At 39.8% G+C, this 24,391-nt stretch overlaps 1 protein-coding gene across 1 annotated transcript in view; it reads right to left on the reverse strand.

The window, feature by feature from the left end:
• Window positions 1-24,391, reverse strand: part of LOC146559174 (solute carrier family 12 member 9) — an 84,655-nt gene that overhangs the window by 8,741 nt on the left and 51,523 nt on the right. The window contains exons 9-10 of the mRNA XM_085244966.1: window positions 23,026-23,150; window positions 7,768-7,960 (exon numbers count right to left, since the gene is read on the reverse strand). Of these exons, the coding sequence (XP_085101092.1) occupies window positions 7,768-7,960; window positions 23,026-23,150 (318 nt within the window). The remainder of the gene's footprint in view (window positions 1-7,767; window positions 7,961-23,025; window positions 23,151-24,391) is intronic.

The following is a 24,391-nucleotide window of genomic DNA, read 5'->3' on the forward strand; positions in this document are numbered from 1 at the left end:
TCTTCAGGTTTTATACGCTTACATACACACATGCAGTTACTGTCCCTCCATTTAGAATTCAGAGGCGTCACTGTGTAATTATTTTACATGTACTTGTTTTTTTCCTGTGTATTAATATTCAACATTGCTATCAATACATTTTTCAAAAAATGCCTGTGCAGGTGAAACCAAAGGGAAGATATGCTTCACCAGATTTTCTAGTCTTTGGCTTAGAATGAAGTTGGTTTGGAAACATATTCAGCGATGCGATGCTTCATCTCCTGCTTTGCGTTTGTGTGGGAGCCCCGTGCTAGCAGTGTCCAAGCGTTGTTTTTTTTTCCCCTTTTCATGCTGCGCCCCCCCTGCAATGGGGCCCCACACTTTGGGAAGGTCTGTTCTACAGCTTGTAGCAGTGACCAGTGATGAAGTTCCCACAGGACCAGGGATCCCAGTTCAACTAAAGCCTGATCCACACATGTCCCTGTACCAGACACTGCCATGGTTTTGTTGCCATGGATGAGAGGTAGATAAAGTATTTATAGTGTATAGAATAAAGTACTCTATAAATGTATGGTGGAAGTGGTCTCTAAAACTAGAAAAAGGCTATATAACCACTAGTCCAGATCCATTCATTGAATAATAATAATAATAATAGTAATGGATTGGATTTATATAGCGCTTTTCAAGGCACCCAAAGCGCTTTACAATGCCACTATTCATTCACTCTCACATTCACACACTGGTGGAGGCAGCTACGGTTGTAGCCACAGCTGCCCTGGGGCAGACTGACAGAAGCGAGGCTGCCATATCGCGCCATCGGCCCCTCTGGCCAACACCAGTAGGCGGTAGGGTAAAGTGTCTTGCCCAAGGACACAATGACCAGGACAGAGAGTCCGGGGATCGAACCGGCAACCTTCTGGTTACAGATACGCTTCCCAACCCCCTGAGCCACGGCCGCCCAAGTATAGAATAGTCAGACATGTTAAGATGTTTATATGCATGTATAGATTAGAGATGGACCGATCCGATATTACGTATCGGTATCGGTCCGATACTGACCTAAATTACTGGATCGGATATCGGAGAAAAATAAAAAATGTAATCCGATCCATTAAATATCACGAAAGCACCTCACAAAACTTGCAACACGCCGTAACTCACCTCAGAACGTTAGCACGTCGGAGCAGTATGCATCACGTGATAGAGCGGCTGTGGCATGCGGGACCTGTCGGTGGTCTGGATAGCATTTGGAGCTTCGCTAGCAACCCGGCATTTCATCTCCGACAAAGTTATCCCGAGAGAAGTAAAGCAAGTGTGTAAGTCCATCTCTGAATGTAAAGCATTCCTGCGTTAAGCTTAACAAGCGATATATGGAGCGACTGCCTCCTCTTGCTGCTACTTCAATCATGAAACTGCTTAATGATCAGCTGATCGGCCTTTCTGTCGCGAGTCCGTGTCTCTTGTTTGTTTTTGGCCCACTTTGCACCAGAAAGAGCAAACCAGCGGTTGAACAACAGCAGCACGTTTAAGCTTGATCAGCTGTTGTTAGAATTTATTTAATATTACTTTCTACTCGAGGATCTTTTTCTACGTAGCTGACGCTGGTAACTGTGCAGGGGCGGATCTAGCAAAGTTTAGCCAGGGGGGCCGATAGGGCATGAACAGGGAAAAGGGGGCACAAAGACATACTTTTCTTTCTTATTCTCATTTAAAATGTCTAGCTTTTAATAAATAATTATCTGACACCCAAAGTTTTAATTTGATGTAAAATGAATAGAAGTCAATTACTGTATATAGTGACTATTAAGTCTAATATACCCTAGTAAGCTATAGTACTTTTTCCTTTGGGAAGGTACCATCTGTGCAGTCTGCAATTTTGTTGAAGAAAGATGTTGAATCTATTTAATATTTTAATATATTGAAAAAAATAATTGATTTCTGTGCATTTTTTTTCACACTGCATCAAATTAAGGTTGATTACGTCGATTAAGCATCATGAGGTGGAGCGTGAGGGGTGGTTCCCTATTTTTTATTTATTTATTTTTGTTGTTGCTGGGAGTTGGAACCCTATTAGTTAGGTTGCTTAATATTTCTGCTAAGTACTCTTTAAAATACCAGAATAGGGAGGATGGTGTAGGTTTAAGTTTATTAGATTGATCAGTATTGCTGAACTATGAAATATTTTTTTTTGCATACAGGTATAACAGAATAGCTTTAGTGTAGTTGTTGTTTTAAACTTGAGTATGAACTTATACAAAATGCAGCAAGATATTTAAAAAAACAGTTTTGTTGATTAAAAAACACTATATCGGATTCATATCGGTATCGGCAGATATCCAAATTTATGACATCGGTATCGGACATAAAAAAGTGGTATCGTGCCATCTCTAGTATAGATGTGTGTCATTCAGACTGTTACTGTGAAAAATGTGCCCATGTGCTGCTGCTTATGAATGTACACTTAAATGCCAGAGTGTATTAGAATTATATATATTATATATATTATTATATTTTACAATGCAAGCAATCATGCAGCCATCATCAGGATTCACGTTGATAAAATTGGCTCAAGGTACCATTAAGGAAATGCAGCTGAGTAGAACCAAACATTAGGACTAAACAGCAATGATTAACGCTGACTACATATTGATCATTAACTCTGATGACATGTTAAAGCTGCATCCTACGCAGCCCAATTTATCTCTATGATAGAAAATGGTAATGGACAATTCCATGCTTTTCTTCAGACTTTTTGGAGTTTTGAGTGTTAAAACCAAGGAGCAATTTCAGGGCTGAAAAGGAAAATGTGACAAGACTGCTGTTCCTCTACTGACCAATTGGGGCTGGCTGAAAAAGCAAAGACATTCCAGTCACTGCCCAACTTCACAGCATTAAATAGAAATGATTACACTCTGATTAAAAAAAAGAAAGAAAGGAAGAAATACTTGGGTCTGTACAGATATCATCACCTTCAAAAAGTATAAGGTGGGTGAATTTTCTTTCTATGTATTTGGACACCAACAAAGCCTGAAGGAAGGACTGGTGTACTCTAATTATCTGACAAATATTATGGACTGGTATGCGGTACAACAAATGAAAAATGTTTGTGCTTCAGTTCTGGTGAGTGAAGTTATAGTATTTTATTATCTGTTACTTAACACTAATTAGCACATACACATCTATGTATTTTGAACCTGTCAAGGTTATGGATGCACCTAATAAACCAATCTTGCCAACATTAGTGGATAACTTAAAACTAGGGACGTGTGCGACCAGTTGACCACGCTATTGTCACTAGTCAGTACCAGACGTATTGGCATTTAATCAGATTGCTATCATTTTAATTGATGCTGAAATACTTTAAATTGCTGTGTTCTAAATGTTATGCAGCGATGTGCCACCAGATGGAGCATCACTGAGAAATGAGATTGCAGGGAAATGAGCGATTTCCAAAGGGTGGAGGGGCTCTCGAAAGAGGAATTCAATAATTCGAGAGAAGTTCAGAGCAGAGTTGCTGCTCCTCCACATTGAAAGGAGACAGCTGAGGCATAAGGTTAAGATGTTTTAGCCAGGGTTGGCCTACTGGGAGGAGGCCAGGGGCTAGCCGAGGACGAGCTGGAGAGATTACATCTATTCTTACATCTGGTCTGGGAATGCCTCGATGTTCCTCCAGATAAGCTGGAGTAGGGGACTGACAAGAGTGAGGTTTCGGCTTCTCTGCTTAGGCTGCTGCCCCCGTTACCCAACTCCAGATGGGTGAAGAAAACAGGTGGATGATTTATCATTTTGTTGTTTTAGACAGTAGTTGTCATGAATCTTTGAACAGCGTTCATAATGCACCACACTTTTCAGCCGCAGTTTATCAGTTTTTCGGATATTTTTAAAATACATGGACTTTTTTTATAGTAAAGAAATCGATTTAGGAACCAGGCACATCAACTAATTCATTTCAAAACCATACACAGAACATACATTACACCCTATAAGAGATTCCAGATGAAACTACAGGATACATATCACTGTCACATATGCAATGATTCGTCACCAGGCACGTTCTTACACATGTTATGAGACTGTCCAGTTATATCCAATTTTTGGGTCTTTGTGAACTCTGTGTTATCTGAGGTGCTGGAAGTTTTTTTATATCTCCAATCCTGGTCTTTGTCTCCTCAATGATACCTCTGAAATCTCCTTAAAACAAATACAATGCAAAATGTTGTTCGCCGGATTCACATCCGCAAAGAAGAAAATTACAAAGCAATAGTTCAGTCCTGACATTTGTATGGAATCATTCTGGATACGATGTCTTATCCGTATCATTAATCTTGAACATACCACAGCAAAATTAAATAAAGCTCGACCCACGACTGTCGAAGCTTGGAAAATCTTCTCATCCAAAGTTATCTCCTGGAAGAGGCAAGAACTGGTTGTAACTGTGTGTTTTTGTGTTTTTTCTTTCCTGTCCCCATGCCTTGTGACCAATGTTTGCTTTGCTACTGCAGTTTACAGTCGTGCTGTATATGTCTGTACACCCCCAACCCTGTTGTAAATCAATAAAATGTTGATCACAAAAAAAAAGAAATCAATTTAATATCATATTTCACAAAGAGACTGTTTGTTTGAAATACGACGTGCAATGTTGATAATGTGTGACGCGAGGTGCCGCTCAGTTAAGCAGTATGATTCATTACTGAAGAATGTGATTAATGGCTTCAAATGCCTTTGTTTAGATTGATTTTGACATTTTCCATTAATCGATTCACAAATTCAGCTTGATATAATAATAATGGATTGCATTTATATAGCGCTTTGCAAGGCACCCAAAGTGCTTTACAATTCCACTATTCATTCACTCTCACATTCATACACTGGCGGAAGCAAGCTACAGTTGTAGCCACAGCTGCCCTGGGGCAGACGGACAGAAGCGAGGCTGCCATATTGCAGCCCCTCTGAGAGCCCGGGGATCGAACCGACGACCTTCCGGTTACAGAGGCGCTTCCCAACCCCCTGACCCACGGTCGCCCATATCTGAGTGTTATTTAGTTTTAGACTAGTCGGTTAGTAATTTTTTTCCCCGTTTAGTCAGCTGCCAGGAACATCTCTATTTAGCACACCACCCTCTGGTCCAAATACTCTGGCTCCAAAAAACGGACATGGCAACAGCGACTGCTGCTATTGTAGAAGTTTCAAAATGCCAATCGATGGCATAACAGTAGCTTTTATTTGCAGTCTATGGTTAAAATTGGTGTTCCTGGTATAAAAGGAAAGTTGGGGAGGAAAAAAATAGTTTGAAAACCTTTAAATACATTCAGACACTTGCAGGGTGACTATAAAACAGACAAATGGAAAACTTCACTTGAGAATATCCTAAAATAGTTAAAATGGCTTCCACTTAAAAGTACTTTCAGGGTGTGCTTCATTTTATGGACTATAATCACTCTTGTGCTGCAGCTGGAGTTTAGCCTGAAAAGGCCTCGAAAAAGCCTCTGACAATAACGACTGTCTTAACAATCCAAGTTCAGCTCAAGCTGCTGAGTTTATGTTTGTGTGTACATGACTATCAATCAAAACTTGAGGATGCAACCAGCATTATTATATCATGATTGTCACACTTGTTTTCGTTTTTTTGCTGTAAAACACACACACACACAAAACATGGTCCCAGAGGCAGCGTCCAACTGCCTCCACTCATCTAATCATCTGTCTTCCTTTATCTCTCCATTTTCCCATCTTCTCATCCATCAGACTATCATCATTTCACTGTCGCTTCGGTCTCATCCATCACTTAGTTTCTCAATCACTCAACCCCACTCCCTCCTTATATTCCTGCTTCCTTCTTTCTTTTCCCATGATACCATCAGGCTTTGGTGCCTCAGTTTGTCTTTTTCTCCTCTCACTTTCTTTCCTAAACTCTGTTGTCAGCTGCTTGTTATCTCCAATTGAGATTTTTTTGTTGCTGTTGCTGTCGTTGTAGAATGCTGTGTTTTGTTTTTGTTGCTTTGCTTCAATGTCACCCAGCTGGCAGACCGCCACACTGGTTACTACTCGAGGGTGCAGGAGCATTGGACAAGTGTATGCATGAGCTCAGTAAATGTGCATGTATGGTCTCCTCTGCTGAGCCCATCAGTATAATCATTTGCGCTCTTTGCCTGGGGAGGTTTGAAAGCTCGGAGGGCCAAGCTGAGGCTCATTTGTGAAATGAGTATTCAAAGGGTTTATGACTTACATTTTAGATATTTGGAAATAAGTGCGGATGCACTGATATAAGTACCTCGTTGTTTGCCAGCAGCCTATTGTCATTAAAGATGACATTCGCAATGGCAATGTTTATCTAGAGTGTCAAATCAATTTTGCGCTGGATAAATATTCAAACACATTGTGATTTAACAGGTCACTTAATTTTATAATGACATAACAAAACAACAACAAAAACACTGGAATTCTAACTGACTGTCAGCCAAGCTGTTTTTAAAAATATGAATTACAGCCAAAGACTGTAAACAAAAAGTGGATGTAGTTGCCAGATCTGAAAAGTGATGCAATATCATTCCCTAATGGCCAGCCCCCATGTGGGATTTGAAGATGTCTAAGATTTCTAGTAGCTTCACCTGTGGGATGAAAATCCTTTGTCACCTCGTTTGAGTTATTGTGTTCAGAGTTTTAGAAAATTTGACCTCTAACTTTAACCTTGAAGTTGAAGTCACTGAGATTAATGTACCTATGGTACTAAATGAAAATCGTACACCACCTGGTTCTCAAATTATCACACTGATGAACTCTGGTGTCAACGGCAACAGCCCGCCCATCAGCCTTTTACAGCTGAGGGGTAAAAAGCTATGGTAGCTATTATATGGATTAAAAACTATAACAAAGGACTTTACATAATTATTATAATAATAACTACACATAGATTGAGTGTTTAATAATGGAATAGAGATTCATAGATTGACTGATGATATGTTAAAATACATTTTAAATATTATTCAACTACTGACAAAGCAGTAATATGACTGACCAGCTAAGTGCAGGTTTAAATAAACCAGTCTTCAGCCCTCATCCGTACCTATCACCACCATTCTGGTAAACAGAGCTATCAAGGGTGGCCAATTGAATTACTTGAGAGTAGCTGCTGCCTCAGTGTTGTGTCTTGTGTAAGAGAAACTGCAGAAGTGGGAGGAGATGATACTAGAAGAAAATGGGAAAAGGGGGTGGTGAGGATTTGGAGGAAAAGTGCAATAAGTTAAGTGGTTGTAATCATGTTCTGCCTCCTGACAAGCGAGTGGCAAACCCAGACACCCTCTCTGCAGCCTTGGCAATGACTCCCCCACTCGGCTGTGGGCCGTCCTGGCAACGGTGAGCTGTCTCCTTGAGAGCAACAGGCTGGCCCGCTAGAGGACATGAAGAGCTGGATGATGTAAAGCTCTGTTTGTGTGTATCAGTGTCATAAATGTAAAGAGCTTTGCGGGGGAATAGATGTAGGTGTGTGTGTGTGTCTGCTAAGCCTGATATAAAGGTGACAGATAGCTGCTGTAGGGATGACAAGGCGGCATGAGTGAGAAAAGAGAGAGGGGAAAATGTGTGTGTTTGTCTGCTAAATGCAAAATCATTGGCTGAGGAGAGGCAGCGGAGAACTGTCTGTGTTTGTATTCGTTTGTGTGTCTCTATAAACCTGATAGAATGGTTGCTTGGCAGAGGTACGGGCTCTTGTAAAGCTGAGGGGATGAGATTTTAGTTGCTATAGTAATGACAAGGCAATACTGAGTGTGTGTTTGTGTGTGTGTGTCAGACCTGGTGGAAAATGAGAGCCTGGCTGATGTAGCCCCAGCTGGAGGTGGGACTGAGGTAGTGAATCAGCAGAAGCAGCAGGAGCATGAAGGCGATGCTGGCCGAGGCGTAGATGGCATTGATGAGGAACATCATGATGGCGCAACCGATGATGCCCAATATGCATGTGTGCCAGGTGAAATAACGAAAGGTGGGCCTGGGGAGAAAACAAGGGTGGTGAAGAGAGCACCACATTAGAATATTAGCCACCCCCCCACCAGCCCTCCAGAAAAACAGACTGCAAACCTCTGAAGTCATTCAATACTGGAGGGATATTTGTGCTTTTTTTTAAAAATTGTTTTCTAACTTAATACTCATTACTATTTTCTTACTAACTAAATGGTTTTGACTCTTCTAATATTCTAAAGATGAGATATTGCTTTGCTTTCAAATCAAGCCTTGAGAAACGAGAGAAAAAACCCTGCAGGAAACAAACACAGTTTAACTCTCTGCTCTATGCCTGTTTCTTTTTACTTGTTTCCCAAGTTCATTCAAAAGGAGACCAAGTGTGCTTGGTCTGCACTGAATGCATTCACATAATCTAAACTAAGTTCAGATGGTACTATAGGGTATAAGGTTTTTCTGAAATTACCAACCAAACAAATAAGTAGACACTTGTAAACCAACTATAGTAAACTGTTTCAGAGTATTTAAAGTTTAGTTGCATTGAAATAAAGGTGGGTGAGCTCTACAAAGTTCTGGCTGTGTAAGGGGTACAGATTTAAACTGCCAATCTCCCTTTCACAATAACTTCTATCAATAGCAGCATAGCTTTGGTTTGGCTTTTTAAAAATGCAAATACGCTTCTACTGCAGAGCCCAGTGAAATTAGATGTATGAAAAAACAGACATTGCGAAGGCCTACTTTACACTTTAAAATTGACATTTTATAAACAAGGGCAACACAAACAGACCGTCTGAAATGTCTGTAAAATTCTGAATCCCACGTAATAAACAGCATGTTCCATTTGTGCGTCGCTGTTTGATTGGACTCCTTCAGAGGATACAGTCAGACAAACCTTTTGTTAGTGACCAGCTTCCATCGCACACCTCTGAAGAAAGATTTCCCAAAATGTCAGAATGTTCTTTAAAATGAGAAGGATTTAACAAACCACCAAGGAGTTTAGTGAAACAGCAGCTGCAATGGAATGAAGCTTCTCCTAACATGGCTGTACATGTACTTGGGCTGAGAAAGATAACTAAGGGAAGGCCCTACTGAATGAGTAATGTCTGGCAGGAGCAAAGAATTACATTCTCAGCCAGAATAGTACTGCTCCCATTCTCCAGTCAATTTTTATTAGCAATTAGCAGTTGCTAATTTTAGAGTTAGCAACTGCTAACTGCTGATTTAATCAGACACCAACTATGCTTTTAATACTTAAATAAATACTTTAAAGGATGTCTAATCAGCCAATCACATGACAGCCAATGAATGCGTTTAGACACGTTCACATGATGAAGACAAGCTGCTGAAGTTCAAACCGAGCATCAGAATGGGGAAGAAAGGTGATTTGAGTCAGTATTTCAGAAACTGCTGATCTACTGGGGTTTTACCACATAGCCATGTCAAGATTTGTACAGAAAATGGTCTGAAAAATAGGAACTATCCAGTGAGCAGCAGTTGTCTGGGTGAAAATGTGTTGATACAAGAGGTCAGAGAAGAATGGTTAGACTGCTTCAAGCTGATAGGAAGGCAAAAGTAACTCAAATAACCACTCGTTACAACCAAGACATGCAGAAGAGCATCTCTGAATGCACAACATGTCAAACCTTGAGGCAGATGGGCTACAGCAGCAGAAGACCACGCCAGCTGTCACTCCTGTCAGCTAAGAACAGGAAACTGAGGCTATAATTCACACAGACTCATCAAAAAGTAGAGAACAATTATTTATTTATTCATTATTGTTATATACATATATATATATATTTATTTTTTTCTACTTTCTTTTACCTCCTCAGTTATTTTACTTTTCTTTTCTTTTTTTCCGTCTCCATGCTTACAAGTCCACATATGCTAGTAATTGTTTACAATTGAATCTGTATAAGCATGCTGTGTTAAAAAAAAAAAGCAAAAAAAACAAAAACAAAGAGAGAACAGAACATTAAAAAAGTAATTTTTCATAAACAACAATAAAGAGTGGATCCATCCTTCCCTGTGTCAATGGTTCAGGCTGGTGGGATATTTTCATGGGACACTTTGGGCACCTTAGTATGAACTGAGCATCATTTAAATGTCACAGCCTACCTGAATGTTGTTGCTGCTGACCATCTCCATCTCTTTATGACCACAGTGTACCATCTTTTGATGGCTAGTTCCAGCAGAATATCACATTTTTATCATAAAGCTCAAATCATCTCAAACTTGAAAATAAGATCACTGTATTCAAATACACTCCACAGTGACCAAATGTCAATCCACAGGAGCACTTTTGGGATGTGGTGGACATCTGCCTGATCCAGTCATACCAAAATGATCCAAAATCTCTCAGGTGTGTCCAGTACCTTCTTGAATCTGTGTCATGATAAATTATGGGAGTTCTGAAAGCAAAAGGGGTTCAAACCTGCTACTGGCAAAGTGTAATGAAGAGTGTATATGCTGTGAAGTAAAATCTCAGGCCTCAGACTGCTTGATAATTGTTGCGATCTTCTGCTTTGCCTAGTGTATAGTTGTGCTACTTACCATGGATTCTTTAAGTATATATCGTATCAAAGAAGATAAAAACTGGGAAAGAGCCATCTGGAAACTGGACACATTTTTACCACTGCTAAGGGAATCTTTTATACAGCTGCTACGGCCATAAAAGAATTTAATTTGTCTGAGTTTCACTGGAGAATTTCAGTGACACGTGAATTCCCACTTGCTGAGACTTTTGTACTTTCACAGACATGAAATACATGAATGCTTACCAGTTGTTTGGAAAACACTAACATTTAAAGTATGAATTTTATAGAAATCAACTACACAAAATTTACAGGGAATAAATTGTGCTCCTTAGGGTTTATCACCAAGGTCTTTATGCAACTATCTTAGCTTTTGACATCATAACATTTTAATTTCTGCCTCTCATTACCTCGGTTCTGTGTTCCTACCTGATGCTCCAACAGCTTGAGATGCAAATTTCTTGGGGGCAATATACTATTATCTGTCCTTGATTATACTACCTTAATTAAGTCAGGTTAAATTACTTGGCTAAGTAAACCTCATAATGAAAAATCTTCAATCAATATCTATATTTTAGAAATTATGCCAACTTAATATCTGCCATAATTTTGCTAAAGTGTTTTTTAAAGGTTTTTTTTTTTAACCAAAAGTGATGTCTCACTCTCAATGTTAGACAAACCATAATTAAACATCAGAGTCATTCCCTAATGTGTGACTTCACAGCAGCATCAAAACTAATGTGGCGTTAATGCTGTGACAAGATCAATTAAAACAAACAGCACACATAGATAATAGGCTGCTGCTGCTTACTGCTTTAGACCTTTCAGTGTTTGTGTGATCGGGCATAAATTCTTATATGAATGCATGAATGCATAAGGACACATTAGCTGGCTTCCATCCACAAATACTTGCATGAATTTTTGTACTAGTTTTAAGTGGAAATGAGTTGGAGGGTCATGGAGTTGGGAACTGCACAGAGGATGGAAATGCTCATATTTTTGGAGGAGCATGTAACTGACCTCGATTTCCCTGCAATAACTGAAGCTGTGCGGATAAACAGCCATTAAAATAGTCCCAGCTGTAATTACACAAAGCAGCTCAAATGACCGGCGGGCTTCCTTCCTGGATTCACTTACAGATTTAGACTCTTTGTAAGAGACAGAAGCAACAACTGCTGAACACAACGATGCAGCGAAGTGCTAAAGTACGGAGAGAAGGGCAGGGGGGTGGGCCCACCAGAAAGCTAAATTAAAAGAGAAGACAAACACAGAGCTCAACTGAAAGAAGCAGCCATGAGGTAGTCATTAGTCTTTCTGTTGGTCAAGCTATTAAAGGCAAAGGAGCAAAGCGAAATGTGTGCAAGTCTAAGATTAAAAACCTGAAAGTGAAATCTTTCAAAGCCAAAAATTGCTAAGGCAAAAATTTTCTTAGTACTGGCTCAATAATGACAGTTTTTAACTGTGTAACTGAGTCAGTAGATCCAGCCTATTTGCCAGAAATACTCGTGACTAAAACACTAGTAACATAAGCCCAATTTATGAGCGGGATTTACAACAGCCGACAAATGAAAATTTAAAAAGCAGAAGTAGAACAGATGGAAGAAACATCCTTCAGTTTTGTTCACCAGAAAGAACTTTGCAACTTCTCCGTTGGAAACACTCCAAACAGCTGATCCAGGGGTAGAGGGTAAGCGAGTAAATAAATAACTTGACATAACTAATTTTAGGGAAAGATGTTTATGGTTTTTGTCATGAGGTGCACATCAGGTTGGTGAGAACAGAAATAATGAAACGCTCAACGTCACACCAGCTGAGTTGCTGATGCAGTTTGTGGAGTTTATATGATTAACATAATTTGGGTTAATGATTAAAACTATAAAGTTATAGCTTGGAATAGAATAGAATAGAATAGAATAGAATAGAATAGAATAGAATAATCCTTTAATTGTCCCACAAGGGGAAATTTGGTATAAAAAAAGAAAAAAGGACTCTGTGTTGACACTGCCAGCTCGGAGTGGCGCCGGAAGAATCTTGGACTTGCTTAGTGTTGTATTATATTGGAAGTAATACTTACAGATTAACATATCAGGAATAATGGAATAAGTTTGTAGTTTAATTTCTTGTGCTTAAAATGTATACTTTTATTTTGATAGTCTGGCAGAGACAGGAAGTTAGGCGAGTTCAGAGTGGAGCCACACAGTTTTTTGACCTCTAAATCTCTGCATCCATTTTAACTGAACTTTGTAAGCCTTCGATAATTCCGGATTCAGTTACTGTGTACCTGTTTTGGACATTTTTGGATAAGGAAAGATTTTTGGATAAGAAAAAAAGGGACTAAGTGGAGAGTCGAGCTAAGGCTTCATTCACTGGAAAGCGACACATACTATTCTCAGAAGCATTTAAAAGAGCAATGAAATAACATGGGGAACTGAAACTCACACCGAATTTGATGGATGGCTGGTTAGCAACTGTTTAAGTTACAAAAACGCTGGTTTCATTAGAGTTTAATGACTAACACTTTAGGGAAAGTTAAGCCTCCATTTTGAAGACGAAACAGTAAAACACTTGAACTTGCTGGAGGACGGTATCTTCTTAATATTTCAGCTCCCTCCTAGCTTGTTCCCAGTGTTGTACCATACAGGCCTTCTGTCTTCAAACTTTGCTTTTATTTCCTCTTGACCTGATCACTTCAGCATCAGCGTTGCCCACAATTGTCTCATCTAATCCTTCTCTTCATCTCATCGAAGAGTTGGTGTAATTACGATAAAAGCTTGCCCACCCGGTCTGCCTCCCCCCTTTACCATCAGCGACGACGGTCCCCTCGTACACTCACCTCGCACGCTCCCCTTTCTCCCCGCCTCACTTGTTCTCAAGCAACTGATGTCACTTAGCTGACACAGCAAAATGCTGCCAATCAAATCCCCAGAGACATTAAGAAACGCAGAATGATGAAGACAGAGAGAGAGAGAGAGAGAGAGAGGGAGAGAGGGCCAGGCTTTAGCCAAAAGACACGTCATAATTGAGAAGTAGGGACAGAAATGTTATCCTTCCTCACATACACTCCCAAGGGGAGGCGAGAAGAAGATGCCAGATTCTTTAAGTAAGAGGTCAGTGAGTTTGAGACGTTACGTCATGCAGCACCCCAACACTGGCACAACACCAGTGGGGACGGGACTGACCTTAAGAAACCTTAGATCATTTGATATTGGATCAGCCTGGTAAATTGCATCCGCTTCCTCTTAGTGCTTGATATATGAGATACCTGAGCAAAGGTTCAACCAGAAGTCAGAATATTATCTGAAAACTCTTCATGCAATTTAACAAGAGAATCATGGCAGGATAAGTTTTTTGCATCATTATTTTTTCTTAAAATCTCTTCTATTTTCTTTGAAGGGAATATAGTATGTCCTGTCCTACTAAGGTTTTTCTCTTCTGCTGTTGAATACCTTCATTAGAAAACACACCGTTTTATCTTTTGTCTCTACATGTTCACGATTAGTAAGTCTGAAGTCCTATCACAAAATATTCCCAATCAATTGCAGCTTTCATAACCTAACATCACTAGCAAAGGGGAGCCAATGACAATCTCCTGCAAACATTGGACAACACTGGTGTACAAATCTATGATTCAGCTATATTTCATAGCTGAATTTGTTTGTACTCTACAAACACATCTAGAACTTCAGATCATGCGTGTGAACAAGCTCTTCTGGTTTTCCTGTCAAATTAAACAATAATAGCATAAGCAGAAAAAATTTAGACCGTAACCTTTTATTTTAAACATATTCCAAAATACTTTATCTTATCATAAAAATAACTTCTGTCATTGTGAATACTATCGGCTAATTTACTTGGAAGTATCTCAGTCTCTATAAACATACAGTTCCAATCGATTATATTACCTCAGTTCTTCTATTAACTGCTTTTAGAAATATAAGCAGCAACTGTAAAAATGTTAAAAAAGAGTAAAGAACCAGACAAAGAGTATAAATCAGCTCTCTCTTATGTATAAAACTGTTAAATGAACTTTATACATAAAGGTCATCCAATACAAGCCCTAGGTGTTGCATTTTAAGATAAAAAAAAAAAAAACAACATCCAAGGAATACAGTTGTTCTTCAGAACCAGAAAGGGTGGTCTGTAAATCCTATAGATCTTCTTACTGCCTGCACATTAGGGTCTATGGAATCTTTCAAGAATAGTGAGGTCACCTTTCAGTTGTTGATCTCTTAATCCATACATAACCTGCTCCAGAACGCAAGTTACCACTGTGATGGACCTTAATAAGATGAAAAACAAGGATTAAAGCTGAAGTCACCTTAACAAGCTCTGAATCCCCCTCATATTACAGGCCTCTGCCTTTCTGTAAGAAGTCCTACACTCTGACATATGTCACAGCAAATCACTATCAGTTTCTGTCCCTGTTGTCCATACTCAGTTCTGAATCAGCAAGTCTTTTGGGTCAGGCTGATATTATGTAGTTTGAATTTGAGTACAGGAAGAGCAGATATCCTACTGTACAGTTTGGTTCCACAGGTTGAAAAGGCCGCCGAGAGAAACTAGTGATGTTGGGCTTGACTTCACAAAGTATGATACAAAGTGACGGTGTTCATGTATGAACAAATATCAGTTTAAAAAACATCTGTAAACTGAGTATCGACTATACTGAATCAGTATCATCACTAACTGAAAGGAAGCATTCAGCAGAGGAGCTCCCCTTAATGTTGTCTGAAAGCAACTTGATGAGCTTAATTGTGATCACTTTGGAATGAATTTACATAAATTAAATAAGCAACATGGAAGCTGAAATGTGTAACATAAGATCATTTTCTCTCCAGCTAATTCTGACACAAGCTATCCAAGTCATGTGGGAGTCCTGCATGTTTCTGCAATTAGAGAGCAACAGTTATTTGTAAAACAGGAGAGAGCCTTCAAATCATAATGCAATAATGCTTTTGTAAATAGGTAACTGCTATGCTGATGGATTTCTAGTGCTTGGCTAGACCTGGTTTTGTACTGAGATGAGCATAATGGCCTGAAACAACAACAGGCGGAGGCACCACTTACTATTCCACTGAAGGGGTTTAGAGTCAGAGCCAGAGTGTCACGGCATTATGAAGTGTGATGTGTTCACTTGCTGATACTGAAGTGCATTTGAATGGTAATGGGATTCTGTAGCTTTGATAAAAATTGAATGAACTCCACAGTTGCTGAATATGAATGGCAATTTGCAAAAGGTTATCCACTGTACATTACAGCATCAGCCTTTCATCGAAAATTGGAGCACTTGATAAAACTCAAGATGAAACGGATCAAACATCAAAGTGTATACCTCAATATATCGTTCGCAGAAGTCTCCCTCGGACAGGATTTTATTTTCAGAGGTGGTGGGGTGTTTCCCTATTACATGCTTTTGTCTGCAATTTCAATGTCTGAAATTTTACACCCTCTCCACCCAAGGAATAATTACAGGCCGGGTTTCACACAGATTTTCACCAAACTCCCAGGTCCTCTTGCATTTAAAATCCAGCTCGGAAATCCACTTTGCATTTTAAAAATATGATTATACAGCTGCTTACTGATACTGAGTTTCATCAGCCTAGGATAGTATGGGAGCCAAAGTTAAATAAAACCAAGTGACACTAGCAAGACGGTAACATGACTCACAAACCAGCAAATAAACTTTCCACATAATATTTGCCGGCAATTGCAAAGTGTTTTAGATATACCTTTCTGAATTACTTTGTCATGGTTTGTGTTTTTTTCCCAGCTGTTTCACCAAGGTTTATGACCAAACATACATTTTTGAATATTTCCTATTGTAGAAACTACGTTTTCTATTAATAAAAAACATGTACTGGGAATTGTGTGTACCATTCGGCCCGTATACAGGAAAAAACATGGATGTAGCCATTATGTTACCCGCTAGTTTTGGACTCACATTTTGAAGCTTGATCATTAGTGTTTCAGCCGCTGCCATATTGTTGTTTTGAAGCTTGAAGGTACCTTGCACCTTGAAAAGGTGGATGGCTAAGTTAACAGTTAATGCAAGCAAGCTTGAATGGCAAGCTGCATCCATAAACTGCATGTGTGCAAAAGCATAGACAAAGGTTATAAAACATTTTTTAACGCATCCTCAAGAAAAACCCAGAGGAACTACAGTGGTTGTTACTTCCATGCTAACTTCATCTTACTGCTCTGGAGGTTTCCAACTGATTCCCCCCTACATTGGCTCCTCCCCGTGTCCTTTCATTTGCCATATCCAAGTTAGAATCCATGAAGAAGAAGAAGAAGAAGAAGAAGAAGAAGAATCCTTTATTGTTATATTTGGTAACTCTCGGCACATATCAGAAGAGTCCTTCGACCTCAGCTAAGAAACACAAAAAGTGGCAAGGGTTATTTTTTCCAGCCTTCATTTGAAGAAGTTAAACAAGTTTAAACAATTATTTCCACTGGGAGTTAGATAAATGTAACACTGTGCAGGGAACAATGTTCAGGGAAAGAGCTCTTCTTGTGATATATATGGCTATGAAAGTTGATTCAGGGAGCATACTTAAAATTGAGAGTAAAAAACAGCAAATAGTGTTTTTATGCTTTGTGATTCTGTCCCCTGTTACACCTCTGTGGACCCAAATGAGACTGAGAATACAATAAAGTTTAAAATATGCCACCAGCTCTGAAATATACAAATCAAAGGCATTACATGGGCACTTCCACTTAAAGTCTGCAATATTTGTTAATTCATTATAGACTTATTAACAATATTTACTCGAGGTTTCTCCTCAATTCCCCTCCATATTAAATCCTTCCTGTATCATTTCATATGCCATAGAGTTAAATGTTGATTATTTTAAGATACTATTTAACAATTTTATAGCTGAGCAGGGGGTGGCTCTAGCTCAGGATGTAGAGCAGGTCTTCAGCTGATTGGAAGGTTGGTGGTTCGATCCCTGGCTCCCCCCCAGTCTGCATGCCAAATATCCTTGGGCAAGATACTAACCCCCACTGGCTCTCCGATGCACCCATCAGACTATAAATGTTCATGAGTGTTAGTTTGAAAGCACTGACAAGTATAGAAAACAGTGCTTGTGTGAATGGGGCGTGTTGTACAAAGCGCTTTGAGTACTCCAGGAGAGTAGAAAAGTGCTATATACGAATCAGTCCATTTACCATTTACTTTTCATGTCTCCTTTAAAACTGACAGTGTTCCTTTTCTGTAACTCCTGAAATGCAGTTTAACCACAAATGGTTGCCATAGAATTTAAGGGCAAACAGTAGAAGGTTAGTACAGGTCAGCTTTCAACACAATAAATGAAACAGTGCCCGTTGGCCTGTAAAAAAAAAAATGTTGGGCAAGTTGAGTGTAAAGCTGCTTGCCCATTTGGGCAAGTCACACCGTTTCCACCTTTTGATTCACCTAAGAAGCAAACTGACTGTTCTTCATCTCATACACATGCACACCTTCATACACCCAGTAACCTTTTGCACAATGCTCAGTCGTTTGCACATTTCTGTTGCACTGTTGTGTCTGCACTGTCTTTGCTTTGGGTTTTTTTTGCAATTTTTGCACATAGTCCTGTAGTCCTGTGCTGATTGTCTGTTATATGTCATATGTAGCACCATGGTCTTGTAGGAACACTGTGTCGTTTCACTGTGTACTCTACCACTACACATGGTTGAAATGACAATAAAGCCACTTGACTTGACTTAAAACTAAAGAAAATGTATCTGTTCATGTGCTCCCGTCTAGCTCCCAGTTGTTTTACAAAGCAACAGCTCAACTAAATTAAAAACAGACTAAAATTTGGCAGATATCTTGTAATTTGCTGAAGGCTGACAACAGCCACCCTGTCTCTTTCTAACAGTGATACCTGCAGCTTGCAGGGGTTAGCCTGCTAACTTTAATGTATTAATTTAAAAGTGTAACTTACACACTCTTTTCTGATACAGATTTATAACATAAAACATATAGATCTAGTTCCAATTATGCTTTATTCTTGTACAATAAACTGAATTTTGTAAGGCAACTTTATATTGGACCATCATCAAGTCAGATCCCTCCATTAACAGATAATGACTCTCTAACAACCTATTTTTTCTCATTCATCCAGACCTTCCATCTGGATTTTTACACTACCCCAATCTCATTTAATAACACAGGCTGACTCATATTTGGACAAAGGACTGACCCAGCTTTTGTTTTTGGAGCTGATGGCTTGTCAATTTACACGTTATTACAAAGACGATTAAAGAGAACACAGTTGTAATTTGGGCATCACATGGCAACAAGCTGGTAAAAGTTTGTTTTTTGTCTAACTGAAGGTCACTGCATCTGTGAGTTCTATGCCTTCCATAAACACCCTTTGGCATCAATGCAGAGCACACAGTCGAGTCCTGATTCTTGGCCAGTGACCCTACCATACAGTGTGTGTGTGTGTGCGTGTGTGTTTTACATGCACGTGTTCATGCGCGTTTAAGCCACTAGTCCAAGTGGCTGGTGCCTGTGCAGCATCAGCAGCAGGACCACTCCACGCAGCTGGGGCCATTGCTGATAAAGCTGCGGCCAACACAAGCCTCTTCCCACAAAAACGCATAAATAAAGATAAAGCTTCAAACACACACCAATAAAGGGGAACGCAAGCAAGCGCACACATGCACTCACACATCAGTGATCAGAAAAAACAAAAAAAACAAAACAGAAAGCGTGACGGGGATGTCAGACAAACACCCAGGCTCTAAAATTGCATACCTTAACTCTCTCTGTGCAGACACATGCACGCGCGCACACATATAGACACACACACACACACACACACACACACACACACACACACACACACACACACACACACACAGACACACTTAACAAGCAGGCATCTTTTCCGCTACATCATAATTGCAGCCCCCTTCCCTCCCCTACGCAACAGCAAATTTAAGGGAAAGGGAAATATTTCTGCTAAATTAGTTATGCTAATTACACAGTATTTCTCAGGGGGAGAGACAGCACTAAATGGCTTTTAATTCTTTTCGCCTGGAAAGAGATGTGGGAGAGAGCCAGACAGAGAGCACAGAGAGAGACAGCACAGAGAAAGACAAAAAAAAATTGAACGAATAAACACATAAACAACTGGCGTTCAAATTTGCCCAGTGACACAGCAACAGTGAACTAACGGAATTAACAGTGGGGGGGGGACGACACACACACATCATCTTATCAGCTCCGGAGGCCTTGGTCCCCTCGGCCAACAGAGAGGGGATAGTGGGAAAAGTTTTGAGGCTAACTTTGTGTCCTGTAGCCTTTGCCAGCGGTCACATATTGATAACGAGGCATGAGCAGATAGCACACAGCACTCTATATGGAGGGCACCAGAGGAAACACTTGGTACTGAGTGTGGCACACTCAAAGCTACTTATTCTCTCACACTCACTTTTGAGCAACCCGTTGTTCACTAAAGTATACAGTGTGTACTGGTGTCCACAGTGCACTCCTGTGGCAGTTAGCCATTGCTAATTTGGAAGAATACCGATGAAGGAATCGCAGCTTTGAAACATTTCTGCCAAAATTTAAAGTGAAAACTTTCCCCCATAGAAGACATGCTTTTGAGTGAATTTCCAAAGCTTCAGTAGCTTTTGCTGGAGCTTATTCAGAACTCTGTAGTAAGGCTATTACCAAAATAAAGAGGACATCAGCTCCATTTTAACAGAGTTTCACTGACCTCTAAGTATCCTACAGAATATAAACCTCAAATGGCCTCAGATCACGCTACATTTCTGACAGTCTGTCATGTTTATGCACCGACTCACACGCTTAGATCCTCCAGTGCTGAAATGTTGGTCGTGCAGCAGTTTCCAGAGATAAAAAGAGGAAGTAGCTTTTTTTTTTTATCTTTCTGGAATATAGCCAAACTTAAAATATTGGGGAAGCAAACTTGAATGATACTTACAAGAAGCTATTAAAGGTGCATTTTTAACTGATGTTCTTACTAAGTCGCGATTACCAAGTCTAAGAGGAGAAGCTTCAGCTAGCTTCAGTGAGCAGACAGCTACAGAACAGATGCAGTTTCTTCATCAGTATCAGATCAGCCTTCTGTTATTTCTCTGCATTTTTCTGCTTCTGTCTCTCTTTCGCTTCATGTCTCTGTTTCTCAGGGTCTCTGTTTATGTACATTTTATATAAAATCTTTGTTTGGATTTCTTGCCTTTTTTCATGTTAATATGCTTTTATATCCGTGAAGCTTTCTAAAACCTTTCTGTGCCATACTGACTTCATTTGACTCAGCAGGTAATATTCAGAAATGGGGATTTCAGATTGAGATTTTTAAGGTCAAACACGTTACTAAAGACACTTGCTATCTGTCTATATTTCTGCTGCTTCTTTGTAGTTATCTGAGACCTACAGAAAAATCATCAACATGCTGGCAAATAAAATTTTCTCTCACGGACACAGACTTTTAATTCTGCACTTTAAGGGCCTGGACATCAGTCTATTCAAAGCAGTTATGAACACATTCTTAGGTATTTTATAGATATGGACTTATTCTGTTGTGATTGCAGTAAATACACATTGTATGCACGCAAGAAAAAGCTGGAAAAAAACATGCCACATGCCTCTAAACAATATCACCAGAGGGATTCCTGACATATCAGTTTTTTTTATTAGTATTTGGCAAAAAGTTTAGTAAAATTTTAGTTCTATTTTTTTAATCAGTTTATTTGTGAAAAATCCCCATGCAATTATTTTGTTAACTAGCCAGCTTCTAGCTAGCTTATACCCCTGATAAAGTCTGTGGCAATCCTTACAGCTCAGCTGTCTCCCTAGAGGATGCTGTACTGTAGTCGGACACACTCAAACACCAACATCATGGACAACAGCTGGCAATGATTGTATCTCTGCTGCTTTAGAGATACAAGATTTAATGCAAGCTGCAGGGTCGAGCGAACAAGAGCTTCAGTAAGTGAAAGCCCGCTTCATTTGTTGCTACGCCATGTGAACCAATACTGCAAAACAGAACAACAATTAGCATAGCTACTGTTATTGCAATGCAGTACAATGGAGTTGGGAGTTCATCCACAGGACAGACAGACTCACTGAAGGGGCACCTAATGATATTTCTCTGTTATTTTCCTAGGCATCGCTTCATCTTCGACCTTCACCGAGTCCCGATCAATAGTTCTATTGCGAATAAATGGTTCCATTCAATATCGAAAATAGAAGCAACTGTTGTTGAAGAACATCATCTTACAAGTGCTCTCTTTCTGTGTGAATGTCCTTAAGTGACGAATTCAATGCCTAAACTGCTCTCCAGGAGTATAATTGTGGTGCTCAGCTCCAATATGCAGCCATCAGTTTAATCCACTCATATTGTGCACCTAAATGTTCAGAGAACAGCTGAATAAATCCCACTGCGCCCAGATCCAATATTACACGAATTACTTATCAACCTCTTTGTTTTTCCTCACATACAGTATGTTTGACGTTTGCTGCTGTATCCCGATTTCGGCTTCACTTGACTGATGTGTCCTTGATATGGGCAGAAGTGTTCTAACATGTCTTCTGCCTCATTTCCAACTATCACTGCAGAGGAATATATAACGGCAAATGCAGCGCTGGAGGCAATTTGTCACAACAATAAAGCGATGTGTGGTTTTTAAACAGTTCCATTTCCCCCATAACAAATAAAAACAGTGGCAGTTAACACATTGGAAATGTATTTCACAGCCAGCGGAGAAAGTATGAATCTTTAAAATAAAAAAATAAAAAAACACAATAATACAGGTTATTGGATTTTCCAAGAGATTTTTCGTGTGACACCATCAACACCTCACAAAGAAAATATGAAATGAGTCATAAAAAGTTGCAGATCGAATCAAATGCCTGGCTGTGTCATGATGTCATTGAGACAGGGATGTGCATGCACACACACACACACACACACACACACACACACACACACACACACACACACACACACACACACACACACACACACACACACACACAGAGTTGTGCTACTGTTATGTGAGAATGGTTTCCAGGAGCTTTTATAAATCAGAATCACTGCAAGCATCCTAGGAATACAAACACAGCACACACACTCTCTCTCTCTCTCTCACACACACACACACACACACACACACACACACACACACACACACACACACACACACACACACACACACACACACTCCACAAACATTGTAAATTTAAATCTCTAAGCATCTCCACACGCTGTAGCTTGAGCATCCAGTACAGGCTGCGCCTCCACAAAAACAAACAGTTTTATTGTCAGTCCCTGTCCAATATGGGGCTATAAGCAGTGGCCAGTTTTATGTCTTTTAATTAGTACACCGTCGCTATAGCAGCATCCAGCTGGCAAACAACCACCTCCAAATACACATATACATAAACAATAGCAGAGGGAAAAAAATACAATGGGGAGCGCAGTGTGCTCAGTGAGTCAGGAAAAAGTGATGGAGAACATGTGCAAGAAAGCCATGAGCTTTTATTATGGCACAGAATCTCTGTCTACATGTGTGTGTAAATTACCAGACGTGTGTGTACCTGAAATTAGGTGCCGAGGCCCATTCTAGGGCGAGGCAAGCCAAGTCCACAGCAGCGTACACCAGCAGGAAGAAAATGGTCACAATGCTGGCGATGGTGTTGAGCTTCCCTGAAAACAGGACCAGCTAGAATGACCGAAACAAAGAAGCAGGGAAAGAAGGGGGAAGACAAACAGAGAAGAGATTAGCATTTAGAGCAATACTACATTCTACAGTCAGAACAGTGCATTTTATTCTTTTTTTATGACTTTTTTCCAGCGCCTAACAACTTTTCACTTCCAAAAATCTAAAATATGAAGTTAAAGCCATGTCAGCTGCTCTGATACATCTGAGCTTTGTTTGCCTCTTAGCTGGATATTTTCCAAAAATATAAAATAACCAAAAATAAATATATAAAATAATACCAGCAATCAGAGAATTGTTGGAGCTAAAACGTCTCAGAGGCTTTAAAGTGAGGTCTTAACAAGGGCAGAGGTTCCATACATTTTCAAGCCTAGGATCCCTAGATAATTGAGTTTTGGTCCCAAGAAACCTTTTTGCTGTGAGATATGATTATCTAGCTCCACTGTGGCAAAGAGGTGACATAAAGGATAGATTAGACTAGCATCTAGGGAGCAAGACACCGTTAAACTAAACTGTTCTACACTTTTCTGGGGATCTTGGAAGGACCACAGGTGGTCATCTGGCTCCACTTTGGGAGCCACTTACTGAGGCTAATGTTGAGTTTTAATTAAGATGGTATCAAGCCTGCTGTTCAGACAGGCAGCTATGTTAGCTATGGCAGCTACGTGACAAAACAGCCACATCCGCTTGCACTTTATATTCTCAGTGGCCGATTCAGGGGGAGAGCCGTACATCTAATAATAATGACAGCACATAGATGTATGAGACTCACCCTTTCTTACAGAGGTGCACTAGTTGACTTCTAATGGAGCAGGGAAATGATGACCTCATTATAAGCCCTGCTCCCTGCCATGTTCCCTGATATCAGAATGTGTGAACAAGGCTCTATGCAATTCACTGCGAGTAATATTTGGACGGGGAAGTCACGAATAAAGACAGTAAAAGCTTCGACTGTTTCACCTGACAACAGTTTACTTAGCATAATAAATCACAATGACATAGCTTAATGTTTGGACTAGAAATGGTCATTTTGGATACTGGAGTATTAGACTGTTGCTGCATATGCATCTTCTTTTAAATATATATTTCTCCCTCGTTTTACCAGTACCCTGTAATCAACCTAGAATTAAGCCGTGAAAGAAAAAACATTATTTTTTGAATGACTGTCACAGGTCATCTCTGTGTTAGATGTGATGATGTAGAATATCCCGGGCAACTTATGAACGCTCATTTAGCCTTTTGTT

The sequence above is a fragment of the Mchenga conophoros genome, linkage group LG14, assembly GCF_057382185.1.
Source record: "Mchenga conophoros isolate Kocher_MC1m ecotype Shallow Benthic linkage group LG14, M_conophoros_male_GT1.1, whole genome shotgun sequence".
Taxonomy (NCBI): Eukaryota; Metazoa; Chordata; class Actinopteri; order Cichliformes; family Cichlidae; genus Mchenga; species Mchenga conophoros.